The sequence below is a fragment of the Meriones unguiculatus genome, chromosome 2 (genome assembly GCF_030254825.1).
Source record: "Meriones unguiculatus strain TT.TT164.6M chromosome 2, Bangor_MerUng_6.1, whole genome shotgun sequence".
Lineage (NCBI taxonomy): Eukaryota > Metazoa > Chordata > Mammalia > Rodentia > Muridae > Meriones > Meriones unguiculatus.
In genome coordinates this window covers 81,715,651-81,735,264 of record NC_083350.1, presented here as the reverse complement: position 1 = coordinate 81,735,264, position 19,614 = coordinate 81,715,651, and the positions used below count along the sequence as shown (strand labels likewise).

At 35.9% G+C, this 19,614-nt stretch overlaps 1 protein-coding gene across 2 annotated transcripts in view; it reads right to left on the bottom strand.

The window, feature by feature from the left end:
* Edil3 (EGF like repeats and discoidin domains 3) overlaps positions 1 to 19,614 on the bottom strand; it is a 530,137-nt gene that overhangs the window by 230,044 nt on the left and 280,479 nt on the right. For both annotated transcript variants that reach the window (XM_060377743.1, XM_060377742.1), the window contains one exon: positions 4,832 to 4,945. In XM_060377743.1, coding sequence (XP_060233726.1) covers positions 4,832 to 4,945 — 114 coding nt within the window. The remainder of the gene's footprint in view (positions 1 to 4,831; positions 4,946 to 19,614) is intronic.

The window sequence follows — 19,614 nt, the reverse complement described above, 5'->3', positions numbered from 1 at the left end:
TTTGAATAAAGAACCAAAAAGGCTATAAATAACCAAAACCATACAAATACAAAGGAGTAATTAGGGTTCATGGTTTAGAAAGCATGTTGACAATGTATTTTAAAAAAGAAGGAATGAAAGGGTTATCAAGTTCTGTCTTCTGAAGTGATTTTACTTGGATTAAGAGTATTCATCCTTGTATTCATCCTTTTAAATATGGAGATGCCTCAGGATTTTCTTACCTTGTGCTCCTTAAAATTACGCTATCCAAGGCATCATAATTGGTCCATTGTTCTCAGTCACATATACTCAGTTATTAAATATGGCTGAGTAGTTTGAATAAGCAACAAAAATTAAATAAATTTATAACAGATATAAAGGTGCCAAGAAAGTTCATTAGTATAGTCTTTTTTAATAACTAAAAAAAAAGCTTTGTGAGATTGCTTGGTATTTATAAATAGAGGTATATTACAAAATATTTTATATACACTCCTAATGTACTGTCCATCAGTACAAATCCATTTATGGATGAGGAATCTGAGGTTCAAATGGAGCAGCTAACTTGTTCAGAGTATATTGAAAAGAATACCTGAAATAAACACTTTAATTTTAACTCTATGTGAATGCAGATCCTGTGTTCTTTCCTCCAGTGTCGCCGCCGCTACTGAAGGTCCATCCTCTAATGCAAGTGCTCGGGAGTATGTGGTATAACAGACTCAGCCCTTTGTCTCACAAGCGGCAGGATCAAATCATATGTAGGATTTCCGGTTGTGCAGCTGCAGCTAGCTGGGATTCCGGCCAAACTGTAGCCTACCATCCATGCAAACCTAAGGAAATTACTTAATCACTCACTGGCTCAATTTTCTTGGTAAAGTGGAACTGGAAATAGATAGAAGCTATTTCAAATAGTGCTGAGTATATTAAGTAAGTCAGTTTCTAAATAACTTAGGAGAGTGCTTGACATGCAATGCCAACTAAAATGAAAATCAGCATCATCATATCACCACTGGCAAAAAGATGTAGTTCATCAGAAATGTTTGCCATTAGAAATTCACCTTTGCAAATCATCAGTCAGGGGTTAAGTGTGTAACATATATTTCACATGTATTTATAAAATGTTTAAGCACTTTTCACTGAGTAAGCCTATGTTATCAGAAAGATATCTGCTCATACATACTACTACCACAAAAAGATAGACAAATACACACATGTACATTATGTCAAAATAGATATTATGTGTAATTGAATATTAGCAAATATTGCTTCTTTTGTTTGTGAAGGTTCCAGTTGGGGCTATTTAAAAATGACAATAAGAAAATCTGATTTTCAAATTTCAAAATATGTCCACATACACCACCTTTTGTTATAATCATCTTTAGAATTTTTAGGGTAAAAGTCTATAGAATTATCTACACTGGTATGTCATTAGAAATGCCAGATAAATTGGACCCTTGAAGCATTACTTTTTTTATATACTGCAGAGTTTAGTTTTTGTTTTTAACATCCCCCCTGCCCATACACACGGGAAATCATCCCAGTATTAATTCTTCTTTTAGCATAATGTTCAGGAATTAAACATTATAAGAGCTCCCTGGATAACTATTTTATTTTCCACAAGTAGTGTCAGTGATGAAAACGCATTTGAGTGTCATTCCTGAAATTTAATCATGTCACATTTAAACACTCAAGGGGGAAATATGTATGTTTATTGTGAGCCACAAAACCCAACAAATTAAAACAAGTACATTTATTTTCATTAATGAAATAATATGCTCTCAATTTCCATTTCATTATTGTCATTTAAATATCACATACAGTTAAACATATATGACAAAACATATCTGTTCTCATAAGGATGCGTTTATCATTTCAGAACATCATGGTTTTTCTCCAGGCTGTTTATGAAAATAGCCTCTGAGCTCCGGAGCTTGTCATTTAAAATAATCAAGGGAATCTGCACGAAGACTTTAGTTAGAAAAATGTTGTCATATGTAATTAATATTATAGGAAGTCTTAACTGATATGCATGTCAATCAAAAGTAGTTTCAGTAAAATGAAACAATAAAACTTATTCAAATCTTACAATATATAAATAAAAAAATACAAGTTAAAGCAAGTGTGTTATGTGAACTATATAAAAACCTAACCTGAAATTATGTATTTTGCCTTAACCCACCTATTCAAATAGACAAATAAACAAATAAATAAATAAACAAATAAACAAGTACTAATCATATATTGGAAAACTGTATTATAGGATTTTAACACTAGGTTGGCAAATTTTGTGTCAAATGTGGAATATTGTCTTTCACTGGGGGAAGGAGGCGACAAGGTTCTTGCTATATAATCCTGGCATGCCTGAAATTTACTGTGTAGCGCAGGTAACTCTGAATATTCCAGAACTTTCTGTCTTTACTTCCTACATTTGAGGATTAAAGGGATGGTCCATCAAGGCCAGTGAAGAGCTCATTCTTAATATTTGAAATAATTGTAATTTTATTCAAACATTAACACAGTGATTTATAAGATGATAGCCTCATATTTCATTAAAAATTAGATTGGGTATAAACTTGCTTCTCATTAAGCAAGATGTGTTACAGTTACACTAAATCAACCATAATTTATGATAAATAATTCATGTATTTATTTTTATATTTATAAATTAACTTTGTGTTTAAATATCTTGATTTTGTTTAACTAAAATAAATAAATATTTTTACATTTTGAATGTGTCATGTCACTGATGATTTGAGTTTCATTTAATTTATTGACATATCTGACAAAGCCTAAAATGGAAGGTTCTATAAAAATGAAGGAAAACCAGAGAATGTATGAGACATGACATAAGCTCCTTTGTTGTAGTTCCTCTTTGTTTTGTTTTTTGCTTGTTTGGGTCTTTTTTTTTTAATTAAGCATTACAAAGTCAGTCAACCTAAGCAATAGAAAACATGACTAGTTCTTTAATGCTGCTGCTCAAAGCCACCCACCCAACCCCACTGAAGACAAGCACTGTACCCCTAGATTGGATCTACAGTCCTCAATGTTTGCAGCAGTAGTTGCTCAATCATAGTATTCAAATACGTCTATTAAGTTATTGAAAAATAAATGAATAGTAAGTAAATGATGTAAAATAATCAAGATGTGCTTCTACAAAAATACCTGAAAAGAGAAACAAGTTCTCATTTATCTTTCTTATCTCAACTTGCTTATATAAATTCATTGCAGGACAAAGTGAGTCAGCCTACTGTATGTTCATACAGAGGAATCTTGGATATGGAGATGACCTTCCATTTAAAGGAACCTAAATATCTCGGAAGCCAGAGACCTGGATCATACTTTCATTGTGAGAACTGGAGAAAACCGTATCAAACATCAGCCTCAGATTCTATATCTGAATATCAATCTGCATTTTTATTATGAATTTTCATTGAGTTATTGTGTTACTCAGATGGCATAATACACGTAAGATGAGTAATTCATAAAGTTCCTTAATGCCGAACATTTACAAAATGTTGTCATTAGTGTTATTGCCAATTATGGGCTTGCCTCTATTTAGGCCCTAGTCCATTGACTATCATCCTGTGGCTCCTCTTCCAGCACTTAATTTAAAATAAATTTTCAATAATATAGGATAAACATACTAAAATCTGTACACCTAAAGAAGCTAAGCAAGAAGGTGGACCCTGGATAAGATGATCAATCCTCACTCAGAAAGGCAAACAGGCAGACATCTCAAGAGGGAAGAAACATGAAATAGGACAGAAGCCTACCACAGAAGGCCTCTGAAAGACTACCCTGAAAGGTATCAAAGCAGATGCTGAGACTCATAGCCAAACTTTGGGCAGAGAGCATGGAATCTTATGAAAGAAGTGGGAGATAGAAAGACCCGGAAGGGATAGTAGCTCTACAAGGAGAGCAACAAAACCAAAAAAATCTAGGTCCAGGGGTCTTTTCTGAGACTGATACTCCAACCAAGGACCATGCATGAAGGTAAACTAGGACCCCTGCTCAGATGTAGCCCATGGCAGCTCAGTATCCAAGTGGGTACTCTAGTAATTGGAACAGGGACTGTCTTTGACATGGACTCAGTGGCTGGCTCTTTGATCAGCTCCTTCTGATGGGGGAGCAGCCTTACCAGGCCACAGAGGAAGACAATGCAGTCGCTCCTGATGAGACCTGATAAACTAGGGTCAGATGAAAGGGAAGGAGGACTTCCCCTCCCCTTGGGGAGGGTGAGATTGGGAGGGGATGAGGGAGTGGGCTACAGCTGGGATACAAAGTTAACAGACTGTAATTAATTTAAAAATAAATTTAAAAATCAAGAAAAATGTTGACTAATAATTTCTTCATCCTTATTATAATTTTGAATAAATGACTGCTCTATTAGTTCCATCATCTCAGAACTCTACAGTCATACATTCCAAGAAAACAAGAATTTTCATGTAGAATCCTTGCTTATTTAAGGGAGCTAGCCGTTGTTTTATCTGCACATGTTAACCCAGATTGAGTCTATTTCATTACAATAGCTGTTCAAACCAAAGAACCTCATTTGCTGTCATAAATTCAAGTGATATACATGCTGACATGTGAAATGAGGCCGATACAGAAATAAGTGTGGATGTGAGACATTGTCATTCTTTTCTTATTATACATATTACATCTTCATGTCTATGCAGCAAATATTACTCCAGAGAATGTCTACATTAGTAAGAACAAATATGGAATGAGCCACATCAAGCAATCATGGATCTCAAAGCAGATGAGAATAATTTGAGTCCATATTCTATCATAAATGCAGACTTTACAACTTAAATCAGGTGTGTGTAACATGTATTTACATAATAACACTTACTATATTGACAATTTCGTCCCATAAATTCTCCTGGGCATTCACAGGAGTAGTTAGCAACGAGGTCTGTACATATGCCCCCATTTCTGCAGGGCTCGGCTTCGCATTCATTTACATCTGAGGAAAAAAGAACAAAAGAAGAGGTATTGATATAAATAAGCAGATGTTAGAAAACACAGGTATATTAAACATAACATCTGAATAGTGATACTCATTCAGTTTATGTGAGCACATTTCCATAACACAAATGCTGCTTAAGTCATTTTATTAAAAACAAATTAAATCAAATAGAATTGAGTATAGATATACATACATATGTATATATCTATATACATATATATATATATGACTGAGAATTCTGAAAATAAATAAGAATAGTTTGAGGAACTATTCAGTGTGTTCATAGAATTAAATCAAATTAATCCTGATGGAGAGATGAATTGGTTTCTCTTACAAGATCTCAAATTTATCCTGCAGCAATAACTGCCAATTAAAACTGTCCCATTTCATCTTAATTCATTAAAAGTCTAACTGACAGAGAGGTTTTGGTTTCTAAATTGTTTGCCTTTGATGAGAAGCAAATTAGAGTTAATAGGCAAAGCTCATTATATGTAAAATATAATAAATGTAAATGATGATCATTTCTTGATCTCATTCATGAGTTTCTAGAGTTAGGGTAACCAGAGGGACTTACCTTTTCTATACCATCATTATACATGATGGCAAAGCATGCAAAACAGGAACTATTCCGTGAATTATTCTTATCTCCATGCTAGTTTTAAACAGAAGAATTTCTGTGAGTTTTAAAGATCTATTTTATTTTTTCTTCATGTGCACTTGTGTGTGCATGTGTATTTATGTGAATACGTGAACAGTACAAATGTCAGCTGGAAGGTGTTGGCGTTCCTGGAGTTACAAGCAGTTGTGAGCCTGCTGATGATGTTGGTACTGCTAACAGTATGTCCATCTCTGAAAAAATACAAGCACTCTGAATCACTGAACCATCTCTCCATCATAATTTGTTGTTTGAAACTTAAGAAATTTTCAGCTTTTTGGTGCTATCACAATTTCAATTATTTTCAAGTGTAGTAAAAACCACTGTACCATTTATTTTGTTGTCAATTCAGTTTATGGTGATGATAAACTTTGGCAAAACTGGGGTCTGTTTTTCTCCACTTCATACCCACTGAAATGTATCATGGATGGGTGTGTATCAATATATGATAAATTAAAGCTATTTCTAAAATAGTATCATTTGTTTTATGAAGTAAGATATAAATGTTCTTTTTTCTTTCTTTCTTTGGTCTGAAGAAGACCAAATAAGAAAAATACAATTTGATTTTGGATTTGAGGGAACAGCATAGTCAATATAAATCAGAAGATATAGATGGTATTTCCAAGCAGAAGACCATAATGTATCACAACTTTGAAGATATGATATTGTATACATACACACAAGCCTTCCACGTTGGAAGGGAGAAAGGGTATCCCAAGCCTAAAGGAAAAAGGAAGCATGTTGCGCATGAACGGACCTGACCTAACTCAGTCTCCTGTTTTAGCACTGCAGGCTTGTAGTAGGATGGGGAAGTGTCCTCTTACACTTTCAATTTACATAGAGCTAATGGATCTTTGTTGTAGACTTGAGACGTGAACAGGACAACAGTGCAGGAACAAATTTAAGGTTTGATATTAATAGCTGTACTATGTAACTTCATTTTTGAGTAGAAAACATCAAATATTTTCACTTTAAGGTTCAAATACTCCACAACAGCTAAATCAAACATTGTTGAGGCTTCAGTTTTCAGAACAATGGAATTTTCATCTTCGACACAAAATATACTTAAATACAAATTTATAAAAAGCACTTAAGTGAATTATATACTTAATCCAATAGAAAATTTAGCAAATCATCCCATGTGTATTTATATAGTAATATGCAGGAATAAAGATCAGACAGCAATTACACAGAAATGCTTCTGTGTTAGTGTAATGTAGCGCTTTCGTTGATGAAGGCTATTTGCACTGTGATTAACACTGCAAGCGGTCCAAATGAAAACTGACCTCAATTTGTGCAAATCATGTTTAATTAAAGACTAGATAGAAATGTTCACGGGATACAATGTAGTGAAATGAAAATTAAATCTGTATAATGGATTGCATGCATTAATTTTTGTCACAGATCAAGTAATTATTATGTTCAGAAAAAAAAGTCCACATCTATTTTCAATATGGTAAAATGAAGATTATTTTTTATCTAGAAAATACTTGACACTGTAGTCTTTTCTTTAAATAACTAAAAATTCCCATACTCTCTCAAATGTACAGTTCAAGTATAATAATAATAACAGTGAGCTTCTGCGACTAACTTGTAAGAATAGTCAGTGATTTCCTAACATACATCTAAAGAAGACAGGAAGCTGACTCCTGAGAACAGACAACTTTGTGATTCACCATGCTGTGTGTGTGCTGCCCAGTGCTGCTGCTCACGGAGTTTCAAATGAAACCTCAGTACTCACCTTTGCTTTGTTAATGGTCACTTTCCTATTTTTAGTTTTATTTATTTATTTATTTTGGCAAAGAAAAAAATAAAGGAGATTAAACATAGGGGAGATATGAGAGAGGATGAATTGTTGAATTTCCTTGAAATGAAACAAGAATTCTGAGTCTGGTATTTAACTAGTTTAACCACACAGGTTCATTTCTTTTATCTGAGTAATATAAGACATCCCACTGCTTTGCTGCAATCATTTTTTGTAGCTCCGTAAATGCTAGTAGCTATGATAGTTAATCTCGGTGGTCCACTGGATTGGGTTGTATACCCAATTTTGCACAGGTCCTAGGGTATTTTCTGAAAAGATCAGCAGAAGGGGAAGATCTCCCTCTAGAGGGCAGTACTCCCGAATGTGTGTCCACATAGAAAGAGATCCAAGGGAAAAAGGGCTGACATTTTCCATCAGTGTTAGTGCACGCATCCACTCTGCTATTTCTGCTACGGGAATCCTTCACTGAGATCAGCACCTGCTTACTTTGGCCTTCTGTCATACAAAACCCACACTTCTCCAGAAATCTTCCTTCATTACTAAACTGAATATCATCCTGTCCTGTGAAATGAGCAGACACTGGGTTTGCAGAGTTTCCAGGGTGAAGAAGGGCACTCTCAGACCTAATTGTGAAGGCATGATCTGATGCAGAGAGGCCATGGAAAAGTGCTTCTCACTTATTTGCTCTTCATGCCTTGCTCAGCCTACCTTGTCATAGAACCTAGGACTTCCTTCCTAAGGGTAGGCCCACTGGCAATGGCCTATATCCTCTCCCAACAATCACTAATTAGGAAAATGTCGCACAGGTTTATTTACAGCCCAATCTTATGAAAGCATTTTCTCATTTGAGGTTACCTAAAACTAGATAGTATGTATGGTAACCAACTTTTGAGTATACATAATCAATATACATACAATACATATGTATATATTATCTATCTATCATCTATTTATCATCTATATATCTGAGAGAGAAAGGGAGAGACAGAAAGAGACACAGAGAGAGACTGTGTTAACTCAAGCACATTTTAGGAATTCATTAGTGAGCTCCGGTAATAACTGACAAGTTATTCAAATATTCATGCATCATTACTTTTAGAATGCTCAATAAGATTTTACGACAAAGGAAACTGATAGAAGGGAAAGTCTGCTGAACTCTCACAGTTTCGGGGAGGTTAGAGTCCACGGTGTGGACCATGGTAGCAGGTAGGCAGCATGACGCTGAAACAGAAGCAGAGGGCTTAAATTTTGATCCAAGTAAGGGCATACTAGGAATGGCCTGAGTTTTGAATCCTCAAATCCTACTCCCCAGTGATGCTCTTCCAATAGGACCATATCTCTTAATCCTTCCCAACAGTTCAAACAAGCAGGGATTAAATATTCAAATAGCTTATGGAGGTATTAACAATTCTAAACACCATATTCTTGTCCCTGTGAATTCTGTCTTCTTGAGCTTTTGTCTATATCAAAATGCAAAATGCATTTGCTTTTAATTCACCTTCACAAGTCTTCATAGGCTTTCACAGTCACAAATCAGTTTAAAATTCCAAAGTCTCTTCTGAGATTCAAAATAATCTCTTAATTATAATCATCTGTACAGTCAAAATAAAATGACATAGTTTCAACATACAGCGGAACAGAAAATACATTACCATTCTAAAAGGGAGGACTGGGGAATCGCCAGGAAACACTGGATGCTGGGGTTTACAGCAGGACAGAGCTCACGTGGTCTTTACCGCCAAAGGGTAAAGACTCCATCCTCCCACCTTTGCTGACTGCCCACATTTCTCTCACAGTTTGGGCCCATGCCTTGTCGAGAGCTCTCCTTGTCAGATATCTTTCAGCTCTGGAACCTTTTATCATGTGGGGTTTTCAATATAATCTATACTTTGCATTCACAGCCTTATGCAACAGTCCTTCTGGCCTTAATGAAGGGACTCGGCTGCCTCCATTGCTCCACAAAGGCTGTTTTAATATAGGAGGAAGATTTTACAACTCCTTTACTTTTGTACCTTCCTGACTCTAAGGCCCAAACCAGGTGTCAACGGCTGCCTTGTTTTTGTTGGAACCTGGCCCCTTCTTTGAATTACATTTGCATAAGCATTGATTTGTTGTTGCTTTTCAGGAGCAGAAAATTCCTCAGACATTTTCCTTCTAAGCATTGCAGGATTAGCTGGATGGGGTATTGTCCTGAAGACACCATTAATTTTATTCCATTTCAAATCAGAAATCTCCTTATTCCTTTTTGCATAAGCCTTGGCTCCAGTATTAAATTTCCTGGTACTCCTTTCCCCCTCAAATTATACATTTTATTTCTTTCTGCCATTTGATTTTTTTTTTAATTTCATTGAAGATCTATATAATGGTTACCACAAATAACCATGTGGCAAGGTCAATATTAGGGAGCTTTAAAATCTGTGTCAACAAAATTACCCCTAATCATTTCAACTTAACCTCAGGCATATTCTTAGGGCAAGGGCAAAGAGTTGCAATATTATTTGTCAAATTTTTCAAGTATCTAACCTGGTTACCAATATTGCTCCCTCTGAAGACTTTGAACTGGGCCTCCAGAGTCCACATGGTCTCATCACTGTCTTCCAATCCCTTACTAGGTCCTACTACATCCTAGTAACTAGGATGACTTATTAAGCCATGCTTGAAGTGTTCAATTACTTTCCCTAATCTAAAGTTCCAAATGTTTCCTATTCCTCCATAATCAGCATGGTCAAAATCTGTCAGAGCAATATCTCACTCACTTACCAACATCTGTCTTTGTTACTTTTGTATTAATGCTATATGACACCACTGCCTAAGAAACACAAAAAAAGAGTTTACTGGGATCTAAGGTTTTCAGATGGCTAGAGTTCATGATTATCCTGCCCTGGAGCCTGGTTGCAGGCAGGCAAGCATGATGCTGGAGCAGTAGCTGAAAGGTTACATCTTGATCCACAACCATGAGGCAAGGATAGAAACCTGGGAAAGGGCTGAGTATTTGAAGCCTAAAATCCCACATGGCCACCCCCTTGCCCACCCCAGTGACACAATTCCTCCAACAATGTTACAGCTCTTAATCCTTCCTTAACCCACTGGAGACCAAGTATTCAACTTATATGTCTATGAAGACCCTTCTTATTCAAACCACCACCACAACACCTTTGTTGAATTCATCTTAAATACACCAACCCTCTGAGAAATATTCAGCTATTTCTTGTTTTCTTAGCCTGCATCTTTTTCTCACATGTTTCCTGCAAATAATAGCCTAAAGCCTATGTATAGATTTTTCTTTGGAGTGATGATGTGATGTCAATCAACTTTTGAGAATCAAAATTGTATTTGATAGTTCCTTATGCCTTTCAAATTTTCAAGCAAAAAATAGTCTGAGTGGCTGGTGAAATGGCAGAAAGTGTGTGGGGGCAGGAGAACTGCTCTCTGAGATATACAACTTTAAATTCCCATTGGAAATCCAGATCCAGACATCAAGGAGAACCAAGTCAACAGAGAAAATAGGTGGCTGATACATAAGCAGACTATGAAGAAGAGGATTGATGTTGTAAGTCTCTCTCAAGTAGGGTACAAGGTCCTAATTCAGGTGTCTAGTTTGGGGTGAAATGGCTGAGTGGGAGGGGAAGGTAACATCCTATACAATTCCTTTCTTAAAATTTTCATTAGAAGTCTAAGCAGCGATCAAAGAGCCAGCCACTGAGTTCATGTAAGAGATAGCCCCTGTCCACCTTACTAGGGAAATATGGAAACTAAGTAGCCTATGGCCTTCCATTGAACAGGCGATCTAGGCTCTCTACATGCATGGTCCTTGGTTGGAGTATCAGTGCCTGCAAACCACCTGGGGCAGGTCTTTGGCTCTGTTTGTCTCCTTGTGGGGTTCCTGTCCTATCCAGGTCTTTCTATTTCCCACTTCTTCCATAAGTTTGCACTCTGCCCAAAGTTTGGATATGCAGCCCTGCCAGGCCACAGAAGAAAATGATGCAGCCAACCCTGATGAGACCTGATATTCTAGGGTCAGATAGAGGGGAGGAGCTAAGGAAGTGGACTAGGGAAGGGACATAGTGAGAGAAGGCAGAGATGAGGCTGGGAGGAGACAAGGGAGGGGACTACAGCCGGAACACAAAATGAATAAATTGTAATAAATAAATAGATAAATAAATACATAAATAAATTAATAAATAAATAGAAGACGTCCAAGCAGTACAGAGCAGTCCAGTGTGGTGGTGGCTGATAGGAGAGCAGGCAGTGGAAGGAAGACTCTGGAGGTTTCATAAGTAGGTTGCATCAACTTCTCACAGATATCTTCTGGTAGATAGGCTGCTTTAATTCCTACCTTAGTCAGTATCTATTCTTTATTCTCCATGTATAAACTGATCTCCAAAAGCTTTAAACAGGAACAGTGGCAATGATCCATGTACTGAACACACTTCTTTTGATACAAACAGAGCAGCATATCAGACAGCAATTTCTTTTGCGAAGATCAAATTTCTCAATATTCTTTGTTTACCTTGGCTTGTACCTTTTCTCCTTGTGATATTGTTACTGAAAGCTAGTAAAGAAGAGCTTATTTTCAAGATCTGACTAATATTGACCCTTAAAACCATATATTCCCCCACTTTCCTATTAACTGTTATATATTACATAGACCTTGTAGTATTTATTGCTTCTTAAAAGAAATAATTTGATATTTTGATTTATCTACTGGCTTTAGTTTTTCAACTTTTCTTTCAAGTTTGAATGACTATTTAAGTATTCCAAGAATTTTGTTCTACCACTCACATGCTGAATTTAATTATGCCATAAGCAGAACTACCTAGAGAATTTCCCTGGCATTTATATACCAGCACGATAGATTTTTAATTTTGTATGTTTTATGGCTTTTGGTCTTGATTTTTTACTTTATTATTACCAGTAATTCACCTTAAAATACTAAATTAAGTAAAATTTCTTCAATCAGATTTAGCTACATGCCAATATTGTATAGTAATAGCTAGGTGACTTTTCCTTGTGAAAACCAATAATTAACAGATGGTCCATATTGGACATGCATTTACTGCCCAGTCTTTCTAAAACATCATATTCTGTACTCATCTAAGCTCTGAAAACCTATCATTGATTTCGTGACTTCAAATTCCGTGAAAATTCATTTGACATTAATATCAAAGTGGTATGTATCCAAATACTCTGCCAAGAATTACCTTACAAACTTATGTCTATAAGCTTTAATCACTTGTATTCAAGCATTTAGAAGGAAAAGGACGATCAGAGTAATGACAGTACCAGTTGATACACTAACACTGAAAAGGGGTAGTTCACATAGGCCCATCCCATATAAGTGCAATAGGTTGTCAATGCCTACTTAAAGAGAGAGAATCAGTCCTTACCAGTGATTACCTCTCACATAGGTTGTCCAGTCCCAAGGGATTTGTCCTAGAAACCTGAACCTTAAATCAAAATCAAAATTAAATGGATTTAAGGAATTACATGTATTTTTCTCAATACACATATATATGTGTGTGTGTGTGTGTGTGTGTGTGAGTGTGTGTGTATATGTATAATGTATGATGTATGCATGCATATACATGCACAGATAAGTATATATGTCTATTTATGTATATACATATATGTGTATATATATATATATATATATATATATATATATATATACATATATTTACATTACCACAATGATAATAATGTTAAAAGAAGAAAACATGAATGTATGAGTACGGTTTATGAGAAAATATGAAGGAGAGAGGGAAGGTTGGCATGCTATAGATGTGGAGCTCGTGTATGAACTTGATACACCAGCCAAGGACCACTCATGGAGATGGGCTGGAACCCCTGCACAGAGGTAGCCTATGGCAGTTCATTGTCCAAGTGGCCTCCATAGTAATGGGGACAGGGACTGTTTCTGACATGAACTGATTGGCCTGTTCTTTGATCACTGCCCCCTGAGTGGTAAGCAGCCTTATCAGGCCACAGAAGAAGACAATGCAGCCACTCCTGATGAGACTTGATAGATTAGGGTCAGAGAGAAGGGGAGGATGGACTGGGAGAGAGACAGGGTTGGGGAAGATGGAAGATGGGATTGGGAGGGGAGGGAGGTACAGGGGGGATAAAAAGTGAATAAACTGTAATTAATAAAAATAAAAATAATTTAAAAAGGAGAGATACAAAAAAGAAATTTTCAAAAATGTAAAATTATTAAATATAACAATAAGAGAAAAAATATAAGCATACCAATGTACTTATAAAGCCAAAAATAGGTAGAAGATAGAGTTAATAGATGTGTAATTACTAGGGCACTGTTTCTCTATAAGTCAAATGTTTAATAAAATTTATAAAGTATTTTGAAAAAAATTATAGTCAATAATACAAAAAGAATAGGTGCCTTCTATGATAAGCATTCTTACATAAGGAATGAATTCTAGGTTACACATCATTATAAAGTGTCCAACATTAAATAGTTATTAATAAAAATATTTGCTTAAAAAAACAGGAAATGTGAGTATGTACCCTATATATACTCACTTATAAGAGGACACTAGACCTATAATATAAGTTAAATATACTAAATTCTGTACACCTAAAGAATTTAAGCAATAAGGAGGACGCTGGGTAAGATGATCAGTCCTCACTCAGAAAGACAAATGGGATGAACAGTGGAAGAAAGAGAAAACAGGAAACAGGACAGGAGCCTGCCACAGAGGGCCTCTGAAAGACTCTACCCAGTACTGTATCAAAGCAGATGCTGAGACTCATAACTAAGCTTTGGGAAACCCATGAAAGAAGGGGGTGATGGTAAGGCCTGGAGAGGACAGGAGCTCTACAAGGAAAGCAACAGAACCAAAATTTCTGGGCACAAGAGTCTTTTCTCAGATTGATACTCCAACCAAAGACATTCATGGATATAACCTAGAACTCCTGCTCAGATGTAGCCCATTGCAGCTCAGTAACCAAGTAGGTCCCAGTAAGAGGAACAGGGACTATCTCTGAGGTGAACTCAGTGATGGGCTTTTTGACCTCCCCCCTACACCTGATGGGAAGCAGCCTTACTAGGCCACAGAGGACAATGCAGCCAGTATGGATGAGACCTGATAAGTTAGGGTCAGATGGAAGGGGAGGAGGAGCTATCAGTGGACTGAAGAGGGGTATGGGAGGAGATGAGGGAGAGAGGTTGGGTTTGGGAGGGAACGAGGGAGGGGGCTACAGCTGGGATACAAAGTGAATAATTTGTAATTAATATAAAAAAATTAAAGAAAAACAAGGAATGTGAAGATAGTCAAAATCATCAAATAAATTCAGAGTGAATTTTCTGGTTGGGCTTAGAAATCCAGTTTCTTTTATAAAGGCTTCGGTTAAGAAAAATGCCAAATATAAAATTATTTTACTTATTATTGTTGCTTCTGTTTATTTATTTATCTTGGAAGTGAAGTATTGGTGATGGACCTTAGAATTTTGCACATAAAAGGCAAGTACTCCACTATTGAGTTCCATCTTTAGCCAAAGTTATCTCTTAAAAGTTTTTACTTTGAAAACATTGTAAAGTTCCACACCAAGAAAAATGGATTTAAGTTCTGTTAAATGAAATGAAGGCAATTTTGATTTTTTTCTTTAAGGAATTCATGTGATTCTGAATGGTACATAGAGTTGACAAACACTGCACAGAGCCTTGGCTTATGAATTCTGTCTATCCATCCATCCATCCATCTGTCAATCTATCCATCCATCCATGCAACCATTCATCCATCCATCCATCTACCCATCCATCTACAATTGCTTCTTTGCCTACTGCTAAGACTTAATGATTCATATGTCATGTCCTCTAACTTATGCCAAGGCTCTTCCAAGTAGTGTAGATAGAAAATGAAATAAATAATAACATGTAATGCGGAGAAGTACATGCCATAACAAGAAAAATGCAATTTGTAAAATGAACTCTAAATGTCAAAATCCTGTCCATCAAAATCTACCGTGTCTAGAAGGCTAGAGAATGGTGAGTTTCACAGGAGTTAAGTGGATTCAAGGGAAAAAACATGCTTTTATATTTTATAAATTAAATTATAATTTATTGTCAATTATATTATATATATCAGGAATCTAAAATCTAAGTGTGACTCCTATTATACCATGGGTCTTTGTTCCAAGCACATAAAGCATAAAGCACATAGTTTACACTTTTACAATGATCTGTTATTAATTATAGGATTTTTCACATTCTTATTTTCATTATAATAATGATCATTCTATTTTGTCAGCTACACATCAAAATAGTTTCTTTGCAGCTCTTTCTAGTTTTAGTAATCAACTTTGAAGACAACAACTTAATTTTGTTTTTCTATAGTAAATTATGAAGACCTCATAACTGGCCATGTAACTTGAGATTTATTTGGGAAACTAATTTACATAGCTGCCTTTATCCATTTGCTCATTCAATGCACTTACCTACTCATTAACTTATTGGAATTCCAATGAGTACTTAAGTAAAACAGGTAAGTAACCTATAGAGTTTACTCCCACATATGTTTTATTAAGGTATTAAAAAATACTTTTAGGTAATGCTGATGGTAACATTTTGCACACTCTCCTTTTCAGAGATTCTTACCTGTGTACCAAGCATTTCTATAAGCCTTTTGAATGTATTAAATCAAGCTATGAATCAGTCACTAAAATATATTTGGATATTTCAGTGAATCTGGATATTTCCTTTTTTGGTGCATGCAATTTTAAAATTATTATTATTATTATTATTTACAATTTATTCACTTTGTATCCAGGCTGTAGCCCCCTCCCTCATCTCCTCCTTGTCCTACCCTCTCTCCATCTTCACCTATGTCCCTCCCCTAGCCCACTCATAGGGAGCTCTTCCTCTCCTGCTATCTGGCTCTGACCTATCAGCTCTCATCAGGACTGTCTGTACCATCTTCCTCTGCGGCCTAGTTAGCCCATCTCACCAGGGGGAGGTGACTGGCCACTGATTCCATGTCAGAGACCTCCAGCACATGAGGAAGAAGCCTTACCAGGCCACAGACGAAGACAATGCAACCAATCCTGATGAGACCTGATTGGCTAGGGTCAGAGGGAAGGGGAGGAGAACCTTCCCTCTCAGTGACTTCGGGAGGGGCATGGGAGGAGATCCTCAAGGGAGGATGTGATTGGGAGGACAAGGGAGGGAGCTACAGCTGGGGTACAAAGTGAATAAATTGTAATTAATAAAAAATAAATAAATTTAAAAAGAAAAGATTAAAAATAAAAAAAGATGGTGGTTCTATAATAAACACTAGGTTTTATGGCCTAATGAATCAAGTTCATGCGTTCGAATTTTAGTGTGTAGAGACTGGGGCGTTACTGAAAGGAACAGGCTAGCTCTACAGGTTTCTTTATAAATTCTATACCCCATGTTAAACTAAGTTCTCCCAGTACTTTTCCAGAAAGCAGGAGGTGAATTCCACTCTGCTGGACTGTGGAGGAGTGTCCAGTATGAGATAGCGTTGCCTGGTAACAAGTTCAGACATCACAGCTCCCCCCACCCAGATCAGGGCAGGATCAGACGGACTTGGCTCCTAAAACTAACCAATCGTTTTAAAAGTCAACTACTCTACCCAACCCAATTTGCCAAGCTTGCAACCTCCATGATTCCCGAGAGCTCCTTTAAAAACCTCAGCCTTCTGTCTCTAGTGGCTCTTCCTCTCTGGGTTGCGAGGCAGCCACATCTTGTGATGGCTCCACTAAACCTCCTGCTACTGCATTGATGACCCGCACTCCTGAGTTCTCTTCATCCCCCTGGAAATTAGGGTCCCCCTGGGCCTAACATTAACATAGAATTTAGGGAACACAGAAGCCATGTTATTGAATAAATCACTGTTTTAGAAAGTTCATTAAGCTGTGTAAAATCTCATTATTAGTAACATTTTGGAAAAATCATTTAAAAAGTCAGAGATGAAAACGTTGAGGACTTATCAATCAACTCTTTAAGGTGCTGGTAACTACGACTGTATTTTTGAACAGTGAGAATGTTTTGCAATGCACAGGACTTCCGCACATTTTGGTTTGTCAGATGTAACAAATAAAATGCAGAATGTTTAGATTATTTGTACAATATACCTACTGTTTATCATTGTTTATCTGAAATGAAAACTAGCCTGGGGATCTGATTTTCCTACAATAAGATAAATTTAATTGTTAAACAGAAGGTCATTTCCTCATATTTCTTTTTTTTGCCCTATAAGAATTTTAACTTTCAGCATAGAGCCGTGTTTTAAATTTTGTACATTCAGCAGACCATTGAGGAAAACTACATATAGTAGAAAATCGTTATTGACAAAAATATCTTCCTTAGGCTCTTACTCAAGGTAAAATCTATTGCTTTCATTCTGTATAGAAGTTCATTCTCTTTAGACTTTCTCCCTGAGTGAATTTTAATAAGTTTCACTGAAGAAAGCACATCAGAAGAACACCTGACTGATAACCATGAGCACATGCATGCCCTTGCACATGTATGGACTTGTGTGTATCTCTTTATATGATACGAACAAGTTACTAGTATACACATATTCTATAAACAGGGGAAGAAGGGCATACTAACATTGCAAATCTAAGCAGCTTTCCTAAAGTTAAGACAAAAATAATATTGAATGCAAATCCACAGTTTGTCTTAAAGATCTGCATGATTCTTTATTTTCATTCTTATCTCAACACACAATCACTTTCACTACGTATTTCCCTTTAAGGTTCTCTTTGATTTGTCAAGAGACTGAACAAGGAAAACTTCATCAACTTTAATTGCACAGTGCTAATTATAACTGAGAGATATTAACATATTTCCTCAACATCAAAGATTCCTGACAAAAGGTCTGAATTTGAACACCTCCCATTTCCTCATTGTAAAATTCCCTCTTATTAATTTATTATGGACTTTAAATGATTTGAATATCAGATGTAAATATTAAAAATATTTACATCTCATGTTCACAACTTTTATCAAATATAGAGCTTTTTCTTTAATGAAGACTTTATTTGGTTTTTACCTTCTTTTCCACATGGCATTTTGCTTTGTACTCAGATAAAAACTTTCTTTTGCTTTAGATTACTCCTTTTTAATGGATATAGATAGATTTTATACTTTTTGGAGTAAATGCTTTGCTGTTTATCTTGAGTGATAATTGATATTATTTTGAAATAGCTTTTTGAAATACAAATGTACATGTTAAAAATAAACAAAACAATGAAGTTTATGAGTAATTATAAAAAGAAAACCTATGCCATTGCCAAGGTCAAGCATGAGAACCCTTTAGGCATTGCACAGCCTTTTCTATTATCCTTCAATATTTTTATTGTTTTATCCTTCAATATTTTACAGTTTTGCAACATAAATATTTATGTATATGTAGGCTCTTTCATTTTGCCTTGTAACATCACAGTTTCAAACATAAATCATTCAGTATGTGCACCTCCTTTTGTGGCTTCTTTCTTATATTTTTTTTACATAAACAAAAATAAATAAACATTTATGACTCATTAAATATTTGTATCAACAGAACAGGAAACATTTTTCTAAACATGGCTGTACATTTATCATAAACATGAAATCAAATGCCTAACAGTGAATTATTCAAGCAAAATGGATATACATTTGTTGATGTCTTAAATATTGTTACGTTACCATTCAGGAACATCTTACCAGTTAGTAGTAACTGAGCATGCTTCATTCTCTTTAGTGATATATTTTGGAATATATCAAACTTTGAAATGTTTTTACAAAACCGATAATGTTCTAATCTTGTATTTAAAAAGCAACTTGCTGAGATTTCCTGGTCATGATTAGGGCCTCGCTCTTCCAAAGGACCCAGGTTCAATTCCCAGCACCCACAGGGCAGCTCACAACTGTCTGTAACTCCAGTTCTGAGGGATCTTATGGTTTTTAAGGTAGGCTGTAGTGATTTCCTCTCCACTGCTGCCTGAGTGTCATTGTGACATATAACAGAGGTATTTTCCTCCTTTACATCCAAAGACATTGTGTTGTTAGATATAAAAAAAGATCAGAACACATTTTTGGAACTGTGTCTTGATGCATGAGTGTTTCATATGTGTTCTGGATATACCGAGGAGGGAAACGACTGGGATCATTTGAGTGTACGCATTCAACTTTAATAGATGATCATCCAGAGTGTTGTGTAAAGTGGTGGCATGAATTACACTGCTATCAGAAATTTACTTTATAGTATTTTTGAATAGAGGAAC